This window comes from Vipera berus (genome assembly GCF_964194415.1).
Source record: "Vipera berus genome assembly, chromosome: 2".
NCBI lineage: Eukaryota > Metazoa > Chordata > Lepidosauria > Squamata > Viperidae > Vipera > Vipera berus.
Genome location: NC_138203.1, coordinates 43,639,759 through 43,657,355, shown reverse-complemented (window position 1 = coordinate 43,657,355; position 17,597 = coordinate 43,639,759). Strand labels below are relative to the sequence as shown.

General features: G+C 40.0%; 1 protein-coding gene across 7 annotated transcripts in view; it reads right to left on the bottom strand.

Moving 5' to 3' along the window:
* Nucleotides 1-17,597, bottom strand: part of CAST (calpastatin) — an 84,086-nt gene that overhangs the window by 45,358 nt on the left and 21,131 nt on the right. For 3 of the 7 annotated variants that reach the window (XR_014025497.1, XM_081320539.1, XM_081320540.1), the window contains exons 3-4: nt 14,391-14,462; nt 287-340 (exon numbers count right to left, since the gene is read on the bottom strand). Coding sequence is in view for 6 of the 7 variants with exons in the window: in XM_081320539.1 (XP_081176665.1) it covers nt 287-340; nt 14,391-14,462 (126 nt within the window). In the remaining variant the exon portion in view is untranslated. Of the gene's footprint in view, nt 1-286; nt 341-7,072; nt 7,103-11,358; nt 11,517-14,390; nt 14,463-17,597 lie in introns of those variants that run through there. The other 4 variants (XM_081320542.1, XM_081320544.1, XM_081320541.1 and 1 more) reach the window with 2 other exon arrangements.

Sequence of the window (17,597 nt, the reverse complement as noted above, 5' to 3'; positions counted from 1 at the left end):
GAGGTGGCTGGATGGAGTCACTGAAGCAGCCTAAATGGACTCCAGAAGATGGTAGAGGACAGGAAGGCCTGGAGGAACGTTGTCCATGGGGTCGCGATGGGTCGGACACGACTTCGCAACTAACAACAACAGTTTCATATTTGTTCCCAACACCACTCAACAACATCACTCTTTATTAAAAATTTGGAAAAATTGATAGCTTCAACTATAAGACTTGATAAGAAAAATCCCACTTGAATAGATGACACTGCAAGAATGACTTGTTCACCTTTTTAAGAAGACATACCTTTGTTTCAGCAGGTTTCATAGTTGGTGCCTTTGATGCAACAGAAGTCTGGGCCTGCATTAAGGTACAAAAATGTGTGAATTAATTATCCATCCTAGATCTTTTTTTAAAAAAAATAAAATGATGAATATTAATACCTCAATATAACACACTGTATTTCAGACTATGCTGGACCCCATAACAGATAGAAATGTACTGTAATGATAGATTTATGCAATGACAGATAAGTATGCCAAGTTCAGTTTGTTCCAACAAGTTGCATAATCATAGGCACATATTATACCAATGGTACTCAGATAGGAGTGGAGCCATTGCAACATAGGGCCCCTAATCCTCAACTCTCACAAGCAATCCAGAACAGCATTATGACTGATGACATGGGAGGCCCCTGAGAGTTCTATTAGGACCAGAACAGTTGCTCTCTCCCCTATATTCTGACAAAGTTAATAAAAACAAAACAGAGTCCTCTCCATTGGATACCAAGGCCTGAATCCTGCTTGAAAAGAGTCCAGATAAGGTATTTTCCCTACAGCGCTCTATAGTTGTTCACCAATGACTGTCTCATTAGCAATCCAAAAGGGAAGCTTAGAGACCAGCTGATAATTGTCACCTTTTTAGAAGAGGATGCATCACAAACCTCACTCTATTCTAGCACTGATGATGTTACCTAATTTGATAATGAAAGGGCTGCAACAAAACAATCAAGCTCAGACAAGGACCATAAGTATCCTGTACCATGCCTATCTTACACAAGTCACTTTTTTAAAAATCCCATTTATATCCCACCCTTCTCCGAAGACTCAGGGCGGCTTACAATTTAAAGCACAAATCAATGTGCTTAGCAATAGCCTTCATTCTATGTATATGCCTGCTTATTAGGGCTTTCACACCCCCCCCCAGCGGCATTATTACAAAGTCAGCTTATTGCCCCCAACAATCTGGGTCCTCATTTTACCTACCTCGGAAGGATGGAAGGCTGAGTCAACCTTGAGCCTGGTGGGATGCGAACCTGCACTAATTGCAGGCAGCTGGTGTTACTTAAGGAGGCATTAGTCCACTGCTCCACCAAGTTTGTTGCTGTGCAACAAACATTGATCTATTGGGGTCTGAATGAAACAGAAACCATATTTTTGCGCTGAGCTCAGAAAAAAACACCCCAGCCTAACTTGAAAAATTCCACCAGAACATTTTCAATTAGCTGGATTCCAAAATAGTAAAACTCAAAATATTGCATTTGCAAGGAGAAGATTAGACATTCTTGCTGGAATGTATACATTGATTACTTTGCAAAAGGAATAGCATGATCTGCCAGAAAAGAATCCATCACCATGCAATACATGTGCAATTAAACTCTGCTAATGTTTATTTCGCTGCCCATTTCTAAAGGAAAGTTGAAGCATACATAATAGAATAATTTTTATTTTTATAAATAAAAATAAAATAAAAAATAATAGAATAACACATATGGCACCTATTTTTTTAAATACGCAACTTAAATACCATAAAATTTGAAGAACAGATTGTCATTTGATTACATGACAAACTGAAAGGAAACTAGATTTGGGAAATTCTGCACATCATTTCAACAATCCCAGATAGATTTTATTATTAATACATTAAACAAGTCTATAGTAAATAGCAGATGAATTCATGCACTGCACCAAACCACTTATTTAACCACTTAATGTTATGGGTAAATCTAATCTTTGTTTGGAAGGCCAGGGTAAACAGTGAACAACTAAAAAAAAATTAAAAGCATATAATGCTAGGTAAAAGGTAAAGGTTCCCCCGCACATGCATGCTAGTAGTTTCCAACTCTAGGGGCCGAAGAGCTTGTCCGAGGAGGTCTCCGTGGTCATGTGGCCAGCATGACTAGACGCCAAAGGCGCACGGAACGTTGTTACCTTCCCACCATAGTGGTCCCTATTTTTCTACTTGCATTTTTACGTGCTTTCGAACTGCTAGGTTGGCAGAAGCTGGGATGAGTAACAGGTGCTCACTCTGTTACGGGGCACTCGGGATTCAACCCGCCAAACTGCCGACCTTCTGATCGACAGGCTCAGCATCATAACCCACTGAGCCACATATTACATATTAAAGATGACTCTAGAGGAAATGGATTATCTGGATAATTTTCAATCAGAACTCAGGCCAGAATATAGAATTAAGACACCCTCGGGGGTGCTTATTGATGATTTGTGGGAAACCTAAGTTATGGGTAATGCAGACACCCTGACCATCCTTGATTCTGATACCATCAGCCATGGATTCTTCTGGACTGATTACAGGGAGTAACAGTGGATACTACAGCATTGTAGGGCTTCTCCTCCTTTCTGTTGGCTGGTTCCAGTAAGAATGGTGGGAGGAGAGGTTGACTCTGAAACCCCTGCTTTGGGGGGGGTGTCAGAGAACCCAATACTCTCACCCATGGTTTAATACCTACATCTGGCTATTGGTACAGGTCATTCATCAGTTTTAGAATCAAGTATCCTTAGTTCATGAATGTTCTTCAGTTATACAGTATATACTTTGCTATTCTTTTATAAAGTTCTAAAGGCCTGGCTCTTTCTCTGGGCCAGTTGCTACAAATGTATGCAAGGACCCATTTTTCATTTGTATTAGTGATTATGGATATATTTTCGCAGCTGCTGTATATTTAAATAATTGTACTACTGCAGGTTTTTTTTTACTTTAATATTGTTCATCATTCAAAGTCAATTGTTGAGAGGGCAGCCATACAAATTATATAAATAAATCTCGACACCTGGCTAATCAAGCAATGCTGTTGGGGTCTGCAGGGGGAGGAACACATGTTCACATAGTAGGATTGAGTGGCTATGGATTTTTGGATCTCCTCGTTCTGGGGACTTTCCATCCTTGGCTCTAAATGCAGTGGCATTCCCCCATTCCCGAGTCGTGGGGAGTCTTCCTGGAATTCTCAGCTCCTACGTGAGCACAGATGGGCAGCTGTGGCCATTCATGCTGTGATCACCTTGCAACTGGACACATGATAAAAAATCAAATTTTAAGAGAATTTCAGAAGAAATTACTTTCTAATTTTAAAATTATAATCATGCATTCCTGCATGAGCTACTACAGCTGCCAAAGCTACAATACAGAGCAGCTGGCACATTGAATTCACAGAAAGCACATTGTCATAAATCCCCTAAACTCTAAGTTTTACAGATTTTAAAGGATTTATCAGAAAAAAAATGTAATCTCAAACATTTAGAAGAAAGTATCATCTTGAACAACCTGATAAATACGTAAGTATATATGGTTACTTTGTACAGTTTGTACAGAAATACAAAGAACATTGGATTTAAGTACAGACAAACCAAACAAATTAAAATTTAATGTCCTTTCTACCAAACATACTTATCTACATTATAGAAATAAAAATCTGGAGCAAAATGTCCTCTATTTCTGAATTCTGAAGTAAAGATACCTACAGTACTTCTTTTTTTCTGGATCTGTCTTGGTTTCTGATATTTCCAGTTGTTTATCAAGGCAAGTTAGGAGAGGACATAAGCATCCTCTTTTTCTTGTTGCCACAGTTCTGCCTCTGATTTTATTTCTAATTAATTTTTATTGAAGGTATTTTTATATACCGTAATAAAAACTATACAAATTTAAACACTGATTTTAAAAGAACAAAGTTTTTTTTTCCCTGAGAGTTGGAGGGCTTTTAATGACAGACATTATGCTTCTCCCAATGTTTACTCTGTTTGTGATGAAGACATGAGTATGAATGAGTAGTCTAAAAAGCTGGCTATCATTTTCATGAATGCAAGATGGCATTATAACCATTATATACAGGAAATCATCCAGCCTAATTTTTAAACGTATTGTTAAACACTAGTCACATGAAATAATGTTGACAGAGAACCCGTTTGCAAAAACATTTCAAGACTGAAAATCTGGGAGAAGAACTATTTTATTTTTTTGCTTCTTACTAAATATACAATTCTTCACGTAAGATACAAGTTTTTCAAATAAATCCATCAAAACATTGATTTTATGATAGCAAGATTGTAAAAAGGATTACTGAAATATTTTATATTATTAATATGTTTGGGGATTGTGCATGTTCTGCAAATCGCTGTTTCTGAAGTGATAGGCATGGGAATCTCACTATGCAAGTTAGCAGATCTTGATATTCCAGCTTTATTGAATACCAAAATAACAGAAAAATAATGTGACTGAACCCCAGCTACATAAAATTCCAAAGTGAAACAAATCATCTTGCAGCAAACTTAATGCTGTCCACTTTGACTATGTTGTTGTTCTTGTTTTTGTTATGCCATAAATTAAATAAGCAGAAGAAAGCACAGCACTGACCCTTGAGGACCACATACTGAAACTAAGAAGCAAATATGAAACTATTGCCTGGTAATCAACAATAGCTGAATGATTCATAGCTAAATAAAATTTGGAGAGACTCTGGCATGTTTTGAGGAAGGCACACCCAGATATAAGAGGGGGAAAAACACCTTCCTGACTGCATTGAAAAAACAGAGGCATTTCGTGTATACCGTAGGAACCAGCACTTTATGAAATGCAGGAGTGTCCAACGGTTAAAAACTGCATACTAATACAATCTGCTCATTTTTGCATTAGCTAATGATAGACAAGATAGTGAGGACAGTCAGAAAGGATAAACGTCTATCCCACAGGTCTGCAACCCGCGGCTCCAGAGCCGCATGCGGCTCTTTCAGCCATCTCCTGCGGCTCCCAGTCCTCTGCCATGTGCAGTCCAAAAAAAAAAAAAAGTGGGACTAAAAAAGTTCAACCAATCAATTCAAATATGCAGGGTACCGTAGGTGCATATCTCGCCTTGGCTCCACTCTTCAGTCAAACCCTGTTCTGCGCATGTATGCATGTATGCGCATGTGCACACATTTTTTTGCAGCTCCCAGTTTTTCCTTTTGTGAGGGAACCGGTTCCGAGTGGCTCTTTCACTGTTTCAGGTTGCTGACCCCTGGACTCTATCCGCTCACAGGCAAGCTGCTGGATTTACTAGAAATCAGGAGGCTAGGAGACTTTGTCCTTGCAGCAATGAAAGTCAGCTGCATGACTTGGAACAGCCATTCTCTCAGTTCAACCCATATCATAGGATTTTTGTTGTGGGGGAAAATAGGAGACAGGTCAGGTAGTCTCCTTGCATTGTAAAAAGAAAAGGAAAAAGCCCCAAAATAAACAAATAAAAATGCTTCTCCCCAGACCTCTTTAGCTTCTGCGTATATCACTATCAGGATGTGTGAAAGAAAGAGAAGTTTTAAATGGAGTCCGGTTCAACAGCCTTCCTTAGATTGTTCCATTAGAACACGTCAGGTAAGTTATGTTCCAACTGGCTAATACTGAACATCTTAACAAGTATTCTAATAGTTTTGTTCTATATTCAGAATAAAATTTAAAAAAAAACGTGGGGTGTTTTGTCCTGAAATTAAAATATTTGAATAGGTGTCCTAAGATACAAAAGTTGTGACCTTGGAACATTTTACATAACTCTATACCAGGGGTTTTCAAACTTGGCCCTTTTATGACTTGTGGACTTCAACTCCCAAAATTCCTCAGCCAGTGTGCCTGGCTGAGGAATTCTGGGAGTTGAAGTCCACAAGTCATAAAAGGGCCAAATTTGAAGATCCCTGCTCTATACATATCCCTTCTGAGATAAATAAGGAAAATGAATCCCCAAAGTGGTTGACTAAGCCTTTTAAGGATCTGTCCCAAAGAAACCTTAATGACAAAGGAAATGACTGTAACTGTGCTCAAAAGAACGCACCCTCCTACATGTAAGACGTCATGTTCCGAACCAATCTTTTCCTCATGAACTGGTACCATTCCTAAAATTGCCCCTCCTAAATTGAGAATTCTGGGTTGAAATTTCACTTTTCCATTTTTGCTCAAACTGAAACATCCTTTCTTTGCTTCAGGAAACGTCAATCTTAAGAATTAAATTGAGAAATATACTTTTTCTTAGATTCAAGTTAATAAATAAAAAAGGAAAAAATTCCTTCTACATTTTAAATTTTAGCATGGAAAAGGACAATCCTAAATAGAATTTGTGGCCTACTGTCACATGCAAAGGATATTTTAAGGGTGGAACGTGGGGAAAGCAAAGAGTTTGTGGTTTCCATAAAGAAAATTACTAGGAATACCTCCTAACTACCACAGATAGCAGCAAGAATACTTTTCATTTACCGTATTTCTGTGAAAAGTAGAGCGGGTAAGTATTAAAATTACTACCACATGAGATTTGGCAACTCCTTATATGATATAGTCACTGTAATTTATGGTGAGAAGTAAATATAAATTATATCCTACTACTCATTTTGTCATGGGCAGGTAAACTTCTATATTTTTTTTTAAAAAATGTTGCTCTTTCCTGCCGTGTCACAGAGTTGCAAGCTCTATTTACTATTCCACATCAACCAGCAGTGCCAAAAGAAAGAGAAATATAATATTCTGCATTTTTAAAATTTATCAATTAATCTTCCTTTCATGGAATATGTTCAGTACAAGGAAATTTGAAACCACAGGAATCAATTTCCTAGCTTTCTCCAGCTCATGTCATACATATCAACTAAATATCTTGTTTATTTTTCTACTCTTACATACAGTTGAAGACCTCTTACTGATGTCTTATTCCATATTTTAAGAATATACACTATCCTCCACATGCATCCAGACACACTGGGATAATAATCCAACCTTACTGGTAATTCTGAAACTCGTAGATATGAGATTTTTTAAAAGCTAATACAAAGGTTGAATGTACAGCACCTTTTCCCACACCATACTTGGGCTTCGTAACCCTCAAGACAAAGTCTGCAAAGAAAAAGGCAGAGCAGTAAAAACTGTGTCACCTATAGTAAATTCAGATCAGAGCTACAACTTCAAAATAATTACGAGACCCAGTCCAACTACACAGAGAGTGATAGTCTGATCCCAATGAATCAGTAGAACAATTTCATAGTGCCTCAAATTTGCAACATAATTGTGTTGCGTTCAAACGGTCTTCATTGTTGCATTTACATAGAAATATAACTTCATTGTAACTGGACCCAATTTTTTTTATTAGTTCATGATTAAAATAATTAGAGAAGAAATATTATCAAACTATCAATTGCCATAGGATCTGAGAAAATAATTCTAATTAAATAAACCTTTTGTTTAAACTAACCTAGAACAAAACTGTACAACTCAAGTTACCAGTGACACATACAGCCAGGGAAGGATTTTTGCACAGTCGTAAAAATATTCCCAAATTGTATATAATGAAACTAAAAGGCTCACAGCCCGGCCGACGCCTTGCTGGATGCCTGGGAAAGGGCTGCCACCGAGGCGCTCGACCGTGTTGTACCCTTGCGACCCCTGACCCGGCGCAGATCCCGGTGGGCTCCATGGTTTTCTGTGGAGCTCCGGGAGATGAAGCGTCGGAGACGAGGTCTAGAGAGCTGTTGGAGATCCAGCCGGTCTGAGTCTGACTGATTGCGGTTAAGAACCTTTACGAGGTCTTATCTCGCGACGATGAGGACAGCGAATTCTAATTACTTTGCTGCCCTCATCGCGTCCGCAGATAATCGCCCGGCCGCCCTGTTTAGGGTGACTCACTCCCTCCTTAATCAGGAGGTGAGGGAGGATCCCTTGCAAGGTCGGGCCGAAAAGTTTAGCTATCATCTGATGGACAAAATCGCTCAGATTCGAGCCAGTTTGGATTCTGACTAGGCAGAGATTGACGGGGAGGAATCGAGCGGTCTAGAGAATGTTACCTGGAGTGAATTCGATCCTGTGACCCCAGATGAGGTGGACAGGATCATGAGGAGACTGAGTTCCACCACGTGTTTATTGTACCCGTGCCTCTCCTGGCTGGTATATGCAGCCCAGGAGGAGACACGAGGCTGGTTCCAGGCAGTAATAACTGCTTCTTTGAGGGAGGATACCTTCCCTGCCGCCTTGAAGGAGGCAGTGGTGAGGCTCCTCCTCAAGAAGCCTGCCCTGGACCTGGCTATTTTGAACAACTATCGTCCGGTCTCCAAACTTCGCTTTCTTGCGAAGGTGGTTGAGAGCGTGGTGGCACTTCAGCTCCCTCTGTTCCTGGAGGAAACTGATTATCTGGACCCGTACCAATTGGGTTTCAGGCCCGGGTACAGCACAGAGATGGCATTGGTTGCGCTGGTGAATGATCTCTGCTGGGCTCGGGACAGGGGTTGTTCCTCTGTCCTAGTCCTATTAGACCTCTCAGCGGCTTTTGATACCATCGACCATGGTATCCTACTGCGGCATCTCATGGGGTTGGGAGTAGGGGGCACTGTTTTACAGTGGTTCTCCTCCTACCTCCTGGGTTGCTTGCAGTCGGTGTTGATGGGAGGGCAGAGGTCCGCCCCGAGGCCTCTTGTTTGAGGAGTTCCTCAGGGGTTGGTCCTCTCTCCCCTCATATTCAACATCTATATGAAGCCGCTGCGTGAACTCATTTGTGGTTTTGGGGTGGGGTATCATCAGTATGCTGATGATACCCAGCTTTTTCTTTCCACCCCAAACCAACCCAGTGATGCCCTTGATGTGATGTCCCGTTGCCTGGAGGCAGTCCAGGTTTGGATGGGGAGAAACAGGCTTCGTCTCAATTCTGCCAAGACTGAGTGGCTGTGCATACCGGCATCTCAGACTAACCAATCTTTTCCATCGTTAACTATGGGGGGTGAGGTGTTACCCCCCCGTTGATAGGGCCCGCAACTTCGGCGTCCTCCTGGACTCATGGCTCAGTTTGGAAGATCATATAGGAGCCGTGGCCAGGGGGGCTTTTGCCAGGTTCGCCTGGTGCGCCAGTTACGGCCCTATCTGGACCGAGATGCCCTACGCACAGTCACCCATGCGCTCGTGACCTCCCGGCTAGACCACTGCAATGCTGTCTACATGGGGCTGCCCCTGAGGACCACTCGGAGGCTTCAGCTGGTGCAGAATGCAGCCGCGCGAGTTGTGATGGGAGTCTCCTGATACTCCCATGTAACACCTCTTCTCCGCGAGCTGCATTGGCTTCCAGTTGCCCTCCGGGTGAGATTCAAGGTGCTAGTGATGACCTATAAAGCCCTAAATGGCATGGGCCCAGATTATCTGAGGGAGCACCAGCTGCCAGCATCAATTTCCCATCGTCCTGTGCGCTCCCACAGGTAGGGCCTCCTCAGGGTACCGCCGGTCAAGGATTGCCGACGGGCGATCCACAGGGGGAGGGCGTTCTCTGTGGGCGTGCCTGCCCTGTGGAATCAACTGCCAACGGAACTCCGGACTGCCCCCGGCCTTCGTTCATTTCGCCAGGACCTAAAAACCTGGCTCTTTGAGCTATCTGGTCTGGACTGAGGGGTTTTAATGTTTTTAAATTGTGATTTTAATTTTTTGGGGCTAGACTTAATTTTATTTATTTTATATCCCATTTATATTCCATTTATATCCCGCCCTTCTCCGAAGACTCAGGGCAGCTTACAAGCTTAGCAGTAGCCTTCATTCTATGTATATGCCTGCTTATTAGGGCTTTCGCCCCCCCCCAAGCATTATTACAAAGTCAGCTTAATTGCCCCCAACAATCTGGGTCCTCATTTTACCTACCTCGGAAGGATGGAAGGCTGAGTCAACCTTGAGCCTGGTGGGATATGAACCTGCACTAATTGCAGGCAGCTGGTGTTACTTAAGTAGGCATTAGCCCACTGCTCCACCAATATTGTATTGTTTTTAAATTTTGCCTTGTAAACCACCCTGAGTCCCTCGGGAGTAGGGCGGTATATAAACCGAATTAATAAATAATAAATAAATAAAAACCATCCAATGAGTATACAACCCTGAGCTGCAGAGCCACATGATGTTGGAAGTGGGGTCCCACTGAAAACCCAAGTTTTGCATCATTAAGTTGTTCAGGACATTACTCTGGCATTCAAACTGGGCCTTTATTAAAGTTAGTATTCTCTTAATGGAGCTTGATCTCACCATTGGCAACAATATCTAGAGTTGTACAGAACTGGTTCATGAACATTTCAAGGGCTATAGGTTTCCCATGCTTGCTGTACTGGTTAAATATAACATTTTAGAAGAAAATAATTTTAATCCTTAATCTGAAGAAAGACACAAATCTTCCTCTAATGAAAGTTTGCTTTCAACTTCATTCACATTCATTTCTACATAATTTTCATTGGAATAATTCTATAAAATTGCCTGCAATTCATAAACAAAACAACTCCTCCTTAAACACTATTTAAAGCATTTTCTTGTTTAGCATAAATGCATGGTGTGAAGAACAAAAATATAAAATATCTTATTTCAATAAATACCATTTACGTGGCAACCAGGGGCTCAAATTTCTAAAGTTATGTCTAAGTAGTACTATTGCCACTATATTTAATAGATGGACTTTTTCATAAGTATTCTCAGGACTAAATTCCAATGCAGGTAAACTAAACTCCAAACCTCATAATCAAACAAAATCATTTCCTAAAATATGAAATGACAAACATTTATTAAATTAAGGGGGACAGAGAATATTATAGGTTGCTTAGCAACAACTTGTTTTGTTAAGAAACAACAGCAAATAGCATTGCAATAAATGCTACCTATGGGTTATTATAAGGACAATAGTTAGGCATGTCTCAACAAACATATCCTGCCACTCAGATGGCCACACCCTGAAAAATGCAGCCTAAATATTGAGAACCAGAAATGAATTTTTAAGTCAATTCTGCCGGTCTTATAAATTTATTAGTAATAATATTTAGATCTGTAGAGCTTTTGTTCTGCTTTAAAGAACTTTCATGTCACTGTTTTCATAACATCCTTCCTGGGTGGGCTCAGGAAACAACTGTCAAGCAACTCTTGAAAAGGTTTACTCTGTGAGTAAAATAAGAAACCCAGTTTGTTACAAATCCTGGGAAAGCACTCATTTACTAAGTGAGTCTCAAACCTACAAATTGTAAGATCATGTTTCTATAATATAGAAAAATGCAGACTCGGAGAAGGAAGGAGGAAGTGCGTAGAACTAGCCCAGAATATTGACAATCACACAAACATTCCGGAAAAAGAGTACTCACGCTGTACAGCTCAACAATTCTGCTCCAAATTTCTGATGTAGCCTGCTCAGATCCTTAGCACAATTTTGTTTGTGTTACAGTGCTTATCAGGTCTGCCTATGACTACAGTTTCAACATAGTCTGTGGCATTTCAGAATAGTACAACGAAGCCAAACGAAGAGTTTCCAAACTCCCTCTGCCTACAGCCGTTCTGCTCCACCCCTCTATGAATATGCTAAAAAGCTGTGTGATTGACAGCAGCCACTGAGGACAAAAATAGACCCAACTATTAGCGCAGTCAAATAGAAAGCACTGCCTAAGTCAAATATGCTTACTCCCATCAGTAATTTTAGTGCAAAAGACTGCAGTTATCTCTAGATATTACTATTGCTTAGCTCAGGGGTAGGCAACCTTGGCTCTTTTATGACTCGTGGACTTCAACTCCCAGAATTCCTGAGCCAGCTTTGCCTACCCCCTGGCTTAGCTTGTAGGATTTATAGAAGCCATTGTAATTTTCAAACATAGCAGAATTACCAGAAGTGTTCAAAGTGGGAGCATTAATAAATTATTTCCAACTCTGTCCTATACACACCTAAATTCTGCTCTCCCCTCTACCCCACAGCATTTATAAAGGCACAAAACAGTTCTCAGCAATTCTTATTCATCAGAAAAAGCAATAAACTCAAAAATCTTGCCATTTTTTCATTATGATTCTTCCTCACTTCTTATTTAAAGTGAGATGTTCTTAATAGTGTATATAGAATACACCATTATTAAGTGCCTTTTAAAACAAATATTATAGATATTTAAACAAAAACATCTGGATATTTTGAATTTGATCAGACATTTATGCTAATCCAGAGCACACAAGATCATTTCACTTTAGAAATACAATAAAACTAAATGCATGTTAAGCAGTTGTTGTTGTTAGTTGTTGTTGTTAGATGTCCGACCCATCGTGACCCCATGGACATCATTCCTCCAGGCCTTCTGGAGTCCTCCATCTTCTGGAGTCCATTTAAGCTCATGCCTAAGCAGTAAGTTGTGAATAATATGGGTTTTTTATAACAGTCCTTCTGGCCCAACAAATTTGTAGGATTGGACAATGCTAACTTCAACCACTGATGATTTTTGAGCTAAATTATTGTTCAGATTATAAAAAATGAGTTTAAATTACCTTCACACATTGCATTAAGCCACAACACAAAGAATCGTGTTCTCGGGAAATGGGGAACTATATAAATTTGATAATAAATAAATAAATAATGTGGCTTTTTTGTGGTTGTTTTGGTTCAGTATACTATGTGGGTCCAGCCACTGTATAGTTATTCAGCAAGAAGGGTTAAATATATTCACCCAGCTAGTGGCTGAGTTACAAAAAGAAATAAGAATTTTTCCTTTCTTTACAACAGCTATAGCTTGACATATTATCCATACAGGATCTATGGTTAATATGAATTATGATTTGTTTATAGGCTGTCTCAAAATACTGAAGCCAAGCAGCAAATGTTAATCTCCTTTCTGCAGATCTTCAAGCTTCACAGCACTATCAGAGCCAGCCAAATTATTTTGGCATCTGAGCCAGAACTTCTCACAAGCAAATTTTTACCTTCTTAGCAGTAAAGTATAATAACAAACAATAACCTGCTGCCAATTCTCTACAAAACTGAACCAGCTTCAAAACTAGAATGTCCAACCCTTCTTTAAACATAACCAGTATTCAACACTATTTAGGGCTTCAATAGCATATTAAACTGTGAATAATGGCAATTGGGAGGCTAAGATCTCTCTACAAGAGCAAGCTCAGAGCTCAGCTTTGGTTCATTTTCACTATGACAAATCATGGTTTGGTAACATGCAATTCTGGAAGGGATTACGTCCAAGTCTCAGAACACAAAAGATTCCAAACATCTCTGCTTAAAGTAAATATAAGTATTATGTATTCACTGAATTTATTTCCTGCCTTTCTATCGAAAGTGAAAGCATGCCATATAAAAAGCCAGAGTTCTGCTTTTTGTTACTGTAGAGGCAGAAAAGATCGAAGAGGCTATATTCAAGCACTCATCCTTCATGCTTTCTATAAAGCAGGTTGCCCAGTCTGCAGCCCACCCCCGGGCCTTGAGCCCTTCGGAACTGGGCCATGGAAGCAGTGGGGAGCACGCACATGAGCACATCACCTCAAGCACAGGCAGCAGGCAAGTGCAGGGACATGTGCTCCATTTGCACGAGTGGCGGGCAAGCGTGCTCACCATTCCCACAAATGGAGCTGCACATGCTTGTACACACTTGCCCACCACTTGCGCAGAACCATTTCCCCCCTGTAGCCAGTCCACAAAGCTGGAAAGGTTGGGGAACTCTGCTATATAGCAATAGATATAAAATAGGTAAATGCATAATATTACATTATACTATCTGAATTACATCTCCTTAGGTACAGTATTTAATATGCTATACATTGATTTTAAAAAGCAGAACATTAAATCTTAGAATAAACTGAAATTAGACCAAAATCATTTAAATTTTAAGAAGCACTCCAGAATAAAAGAACCATGTGGAAAAAGACAGGACGATTGCAACAAAAGAAATATTTGGAGATATGTATCTGAGATGTATCTGAGATGAAGCAATACACTGGGGCAGAAAATATGACCAGCACAAAGCCTCGTTTACAAATCCTAAATTATCACCAAAAATCAATACTAAAGCCTTGCATTTAGATTCTGTGCATATTAATCCTTCTAACTAGTTTAATTTAGAGATTTCAATACATTAAATATTTTTCTTAATTTTCATGATCTTAGACCAGGGGTAGGCAACCTCGGCTCTTTTATGACTCATGGACTTCAACTCCCAGAATTCCTGAGTCAGCTGACTCAGGAATTCTGGGAGTTGAAGTCAATGAGTCATAAAAGAGCCGAGGTTGCCTACCCGTGTCTTAGACGCTCTCTACCTCTTTACAAAAGCAACAAACTGTTAGAGTAGCATCATCATAAGCATTTACAACAATAGGGAGATATTTTGCTTTTGGGAAGATTGACAGACAGGTAAATTACCTTACTGACTGAAGAAACTCCACTCGTCTGGCTTTTAGGCAAATCAATATTGCTAGTATTTACAGATCTCTTCTGTGAAGAAAAAAATAAAGAATTAAATCTTAGCATTTTAACATCACGGGAGAAATCCTTCACTAGAGACATTGAATTCTATTTCCAAATTTTATTTCCTTTGTATATTACAAAAATGCCCTTCTATAAGCAATATCTTCATGAAATTAAATTAAACACTGTTCCAAAAAACGCTTGGAGCACCATTTGGAATCATGAATATAAATTTCTCAGGCAATAATATTTTGGGGATGCAAAATGTACAAACACATTATGATATTCTATCATATTCCTATCACAGATGAATCACAGGTTTATTTTGAGATTATGAATTAACTGTAAGTACTTGTCTGCCATCTTCCCATTAGAACAGAATGTAGCGAAGACAAAGTTAAAAATTTATCTAACTTACATCTTACAACAATGTGTGTGTGTGTGTGTGTGTGTGTGTGTATAACAATATTATACAGTTATTTTAATTTAACATAGCTTAATTCTAGACTTCCGGTGGCGGCACGGCGCCGGAGACAGCCCTTTCGGGCTGCCCGCGGCTCAGCTGTGTTATTTCCACCCGAAACAGCGCCGATCAGCTGTTCGGGTGGATTTGAAGCCCCCTCCTCGGGAGAAGAGGAGGGGGTGAGCCCCCAGGTAGGGGTTGAGTTCTCCGGGGCCGCCTGAGCTTAAAGCTTGGGCGGCTGAAGGATCGAACTCCCCCGTAGCCTGGGCTGCTCCCAGCTGGTCAGCGTCTCTGCTCCGTGATTTCTGGAGCGGAGCCAGGCGTTTGCGACCACCCCTGCCAGAAGGAAAGACCATGGAATAAAAGGAGCAGGCAGAGCGGTACAGGAGGAAAAGGTGAAGAGGATTTTTATTGCTGCTTTCTAGCTTAATGGATTTTATAAATTTAAAAGTGAAAGTGCGTAGTAAGTGAAAGTAAAGATGGCGGCTAAATCTCTCCCAAAAGCTCTTTGGAGTGCTGGAACTTCTCCGGTGCAGCAGTCATCATTGCAAGCGTTGCTTCTTCCTGATGTATTGACACCGAAGGATTTACAAGATGCTCTTGGAAAATTTGCCCAGGTAATTCTGGAAGCAATGGGTGATAAATTTGCAAAGATGGAGGAGAAGTTGGAGAAATTGGAGGAGAGAATAGAAGAGAGGATGGAAGAGAAGTTCAGAGTGATGAAGGTAGACATTTTGTCTTCAGTGTATAGAGTGGCTGAATGTGTGGAAGATTTGGATGAAAAAGTGGAAGACTTGACTCAAAAAAATGCCATATTAGAAGCAAAAGTACTGGAAAATGAAGATTTAAGAGACAAAATGGACAAAGAATTGAGTCTTGCTCAATATTACCAGATGCAGTACGCTGTTAGAATCAGAGGTTTAAAAGAGAATATTAAGGAAGATCTAAAGCAGCTGATTTCTGAGGCTTTGGAAGTAGTATTGAGGCAGCCAGCATCTGAAATAAAGGGAGGCATGGATAAAGTGTTTCGTGTGAATTCATGGATTGCCAGACAGAGAAAGCTACCTAGAGATGTGGTGGTTTATTTTGCAAAGAGGGAAATTAGAGACGAAGTTATTCAAGCTGCTTATGGTACTAAAGTCGTGATTGCTGATCAAGAAGTTTTGGTTCTAAAAGAAATTCCTCCAAAGATTTTAAGGAGAAGGAAGGATTTTACATTTGTAGTGCAAGAGCTCAAGCAACGAGATATAAGGTTCAGATGGGAGATTCCAGTTGGGTTGATGGTGATGCATGAAGGTAAAAGGTACCGTTTGGCTACTGTGATGCAGGCGTGTGATTTTTACAATAACGTTTTAAAAGCAACCCCACTATCACTTTTGGAAGCTGCAAAGGGATCTGGAGAAGGAGAACACCAAGAGGCTGAAGATGGACAGACAGAGGAGAATGGTGCTGGAGGAGATCAAGCTACAACTTCTTTGGATGATTCTAGAGAGCAGAGGGAGACGCGTGCTGCTCTAAAACGATAAAAAAAAATAAAAGAATAAGATCAGCAGAAGTCTATGGAATTTCTAAAATGTATTTACAGCCAAGTAGTGGGAGGAGCACGGCCTAAAACAGATAGTCCTATTTAAGCAAAGGATGCTTTTAGTTGGATTATATGCTCCTAATCAACAACAAGTTGACTTTTTTAGTTTATTTCATACAAAGTTTACCTAGTTGGATTATAAAATTTTTATTTTTATGGGGGATTGGAATGGTGTTTTGGATGTACAGATGGACAAGGCTGGAGCTTTTAAGCGCGGCCCAAGTCATGCTAGACTGTCTAAATCCTATTTTGAAATGAAGGATGACTTGGAACTGCGAGATATTTGGCGTGAAAGACATTCGCATGAAAAGGATTATACTTTTTTTTTCTGACAGACATCAATCTTTTTTCAGGATCGATTTTATTTTGTTGACTAATGACTTTTTTTTTAAGGATTAAGAAGGTGAAGATATGTGCAAGAACTATTTCTGATCATAGCCCAGTTTGGCTAGAGATTTATAAGGAGAATAGAGATAGGCGCTCGTGGCGCGTAAATGAGAATTTGTTTAGAAACCAGAGAAATGGGGAAGAATGTAAACAGCGGATGAAGGGTTTTTGTTTTTTTTGAAATTTATATGAATAAGGGCACCTCTATGGATATGGTTTGGGATGCTAGCAAGGCCTATTTGAGAGGGGTGTTGATATATATGAACAATAAACATAGATGTGCTGTGGAAGCTAGGAGGGAAGAATTGGAGAATGAAATAAAGGAAAAGAAAAGGCTTTGATTTTGAATTTAGAGGTTGTGAAGTCTAAGGAGGCTATTAAACTGTTAAGAGGAATGGATTGAGTATATCCAGAACAAATATGGGACTAAGAAGTTTCATGTAGTATTTGAATAAGTCTTCCTTTCTTTCTTTTTTCTGTTTTTTTATATATTCTATATTAATAGTGTTTGTAGTTATCCTATGTGAGCTAGAGAGTGATAGATTTTAGAGTCTATGGTTGTTAGCATATGGTTGTTTATGATTCTTTGTTTTTTTATACCTTGTACTTAGCTCTGGGAAGTCGGGGGTGGGGGTGGGGAGGGGGGGAGGGGTAAGGAGGGAGGGACAGGGGAGGGGTAGGGGGGACTGTCAAAGATAAAATGTATGATAAAACTTTTCAATAAAAA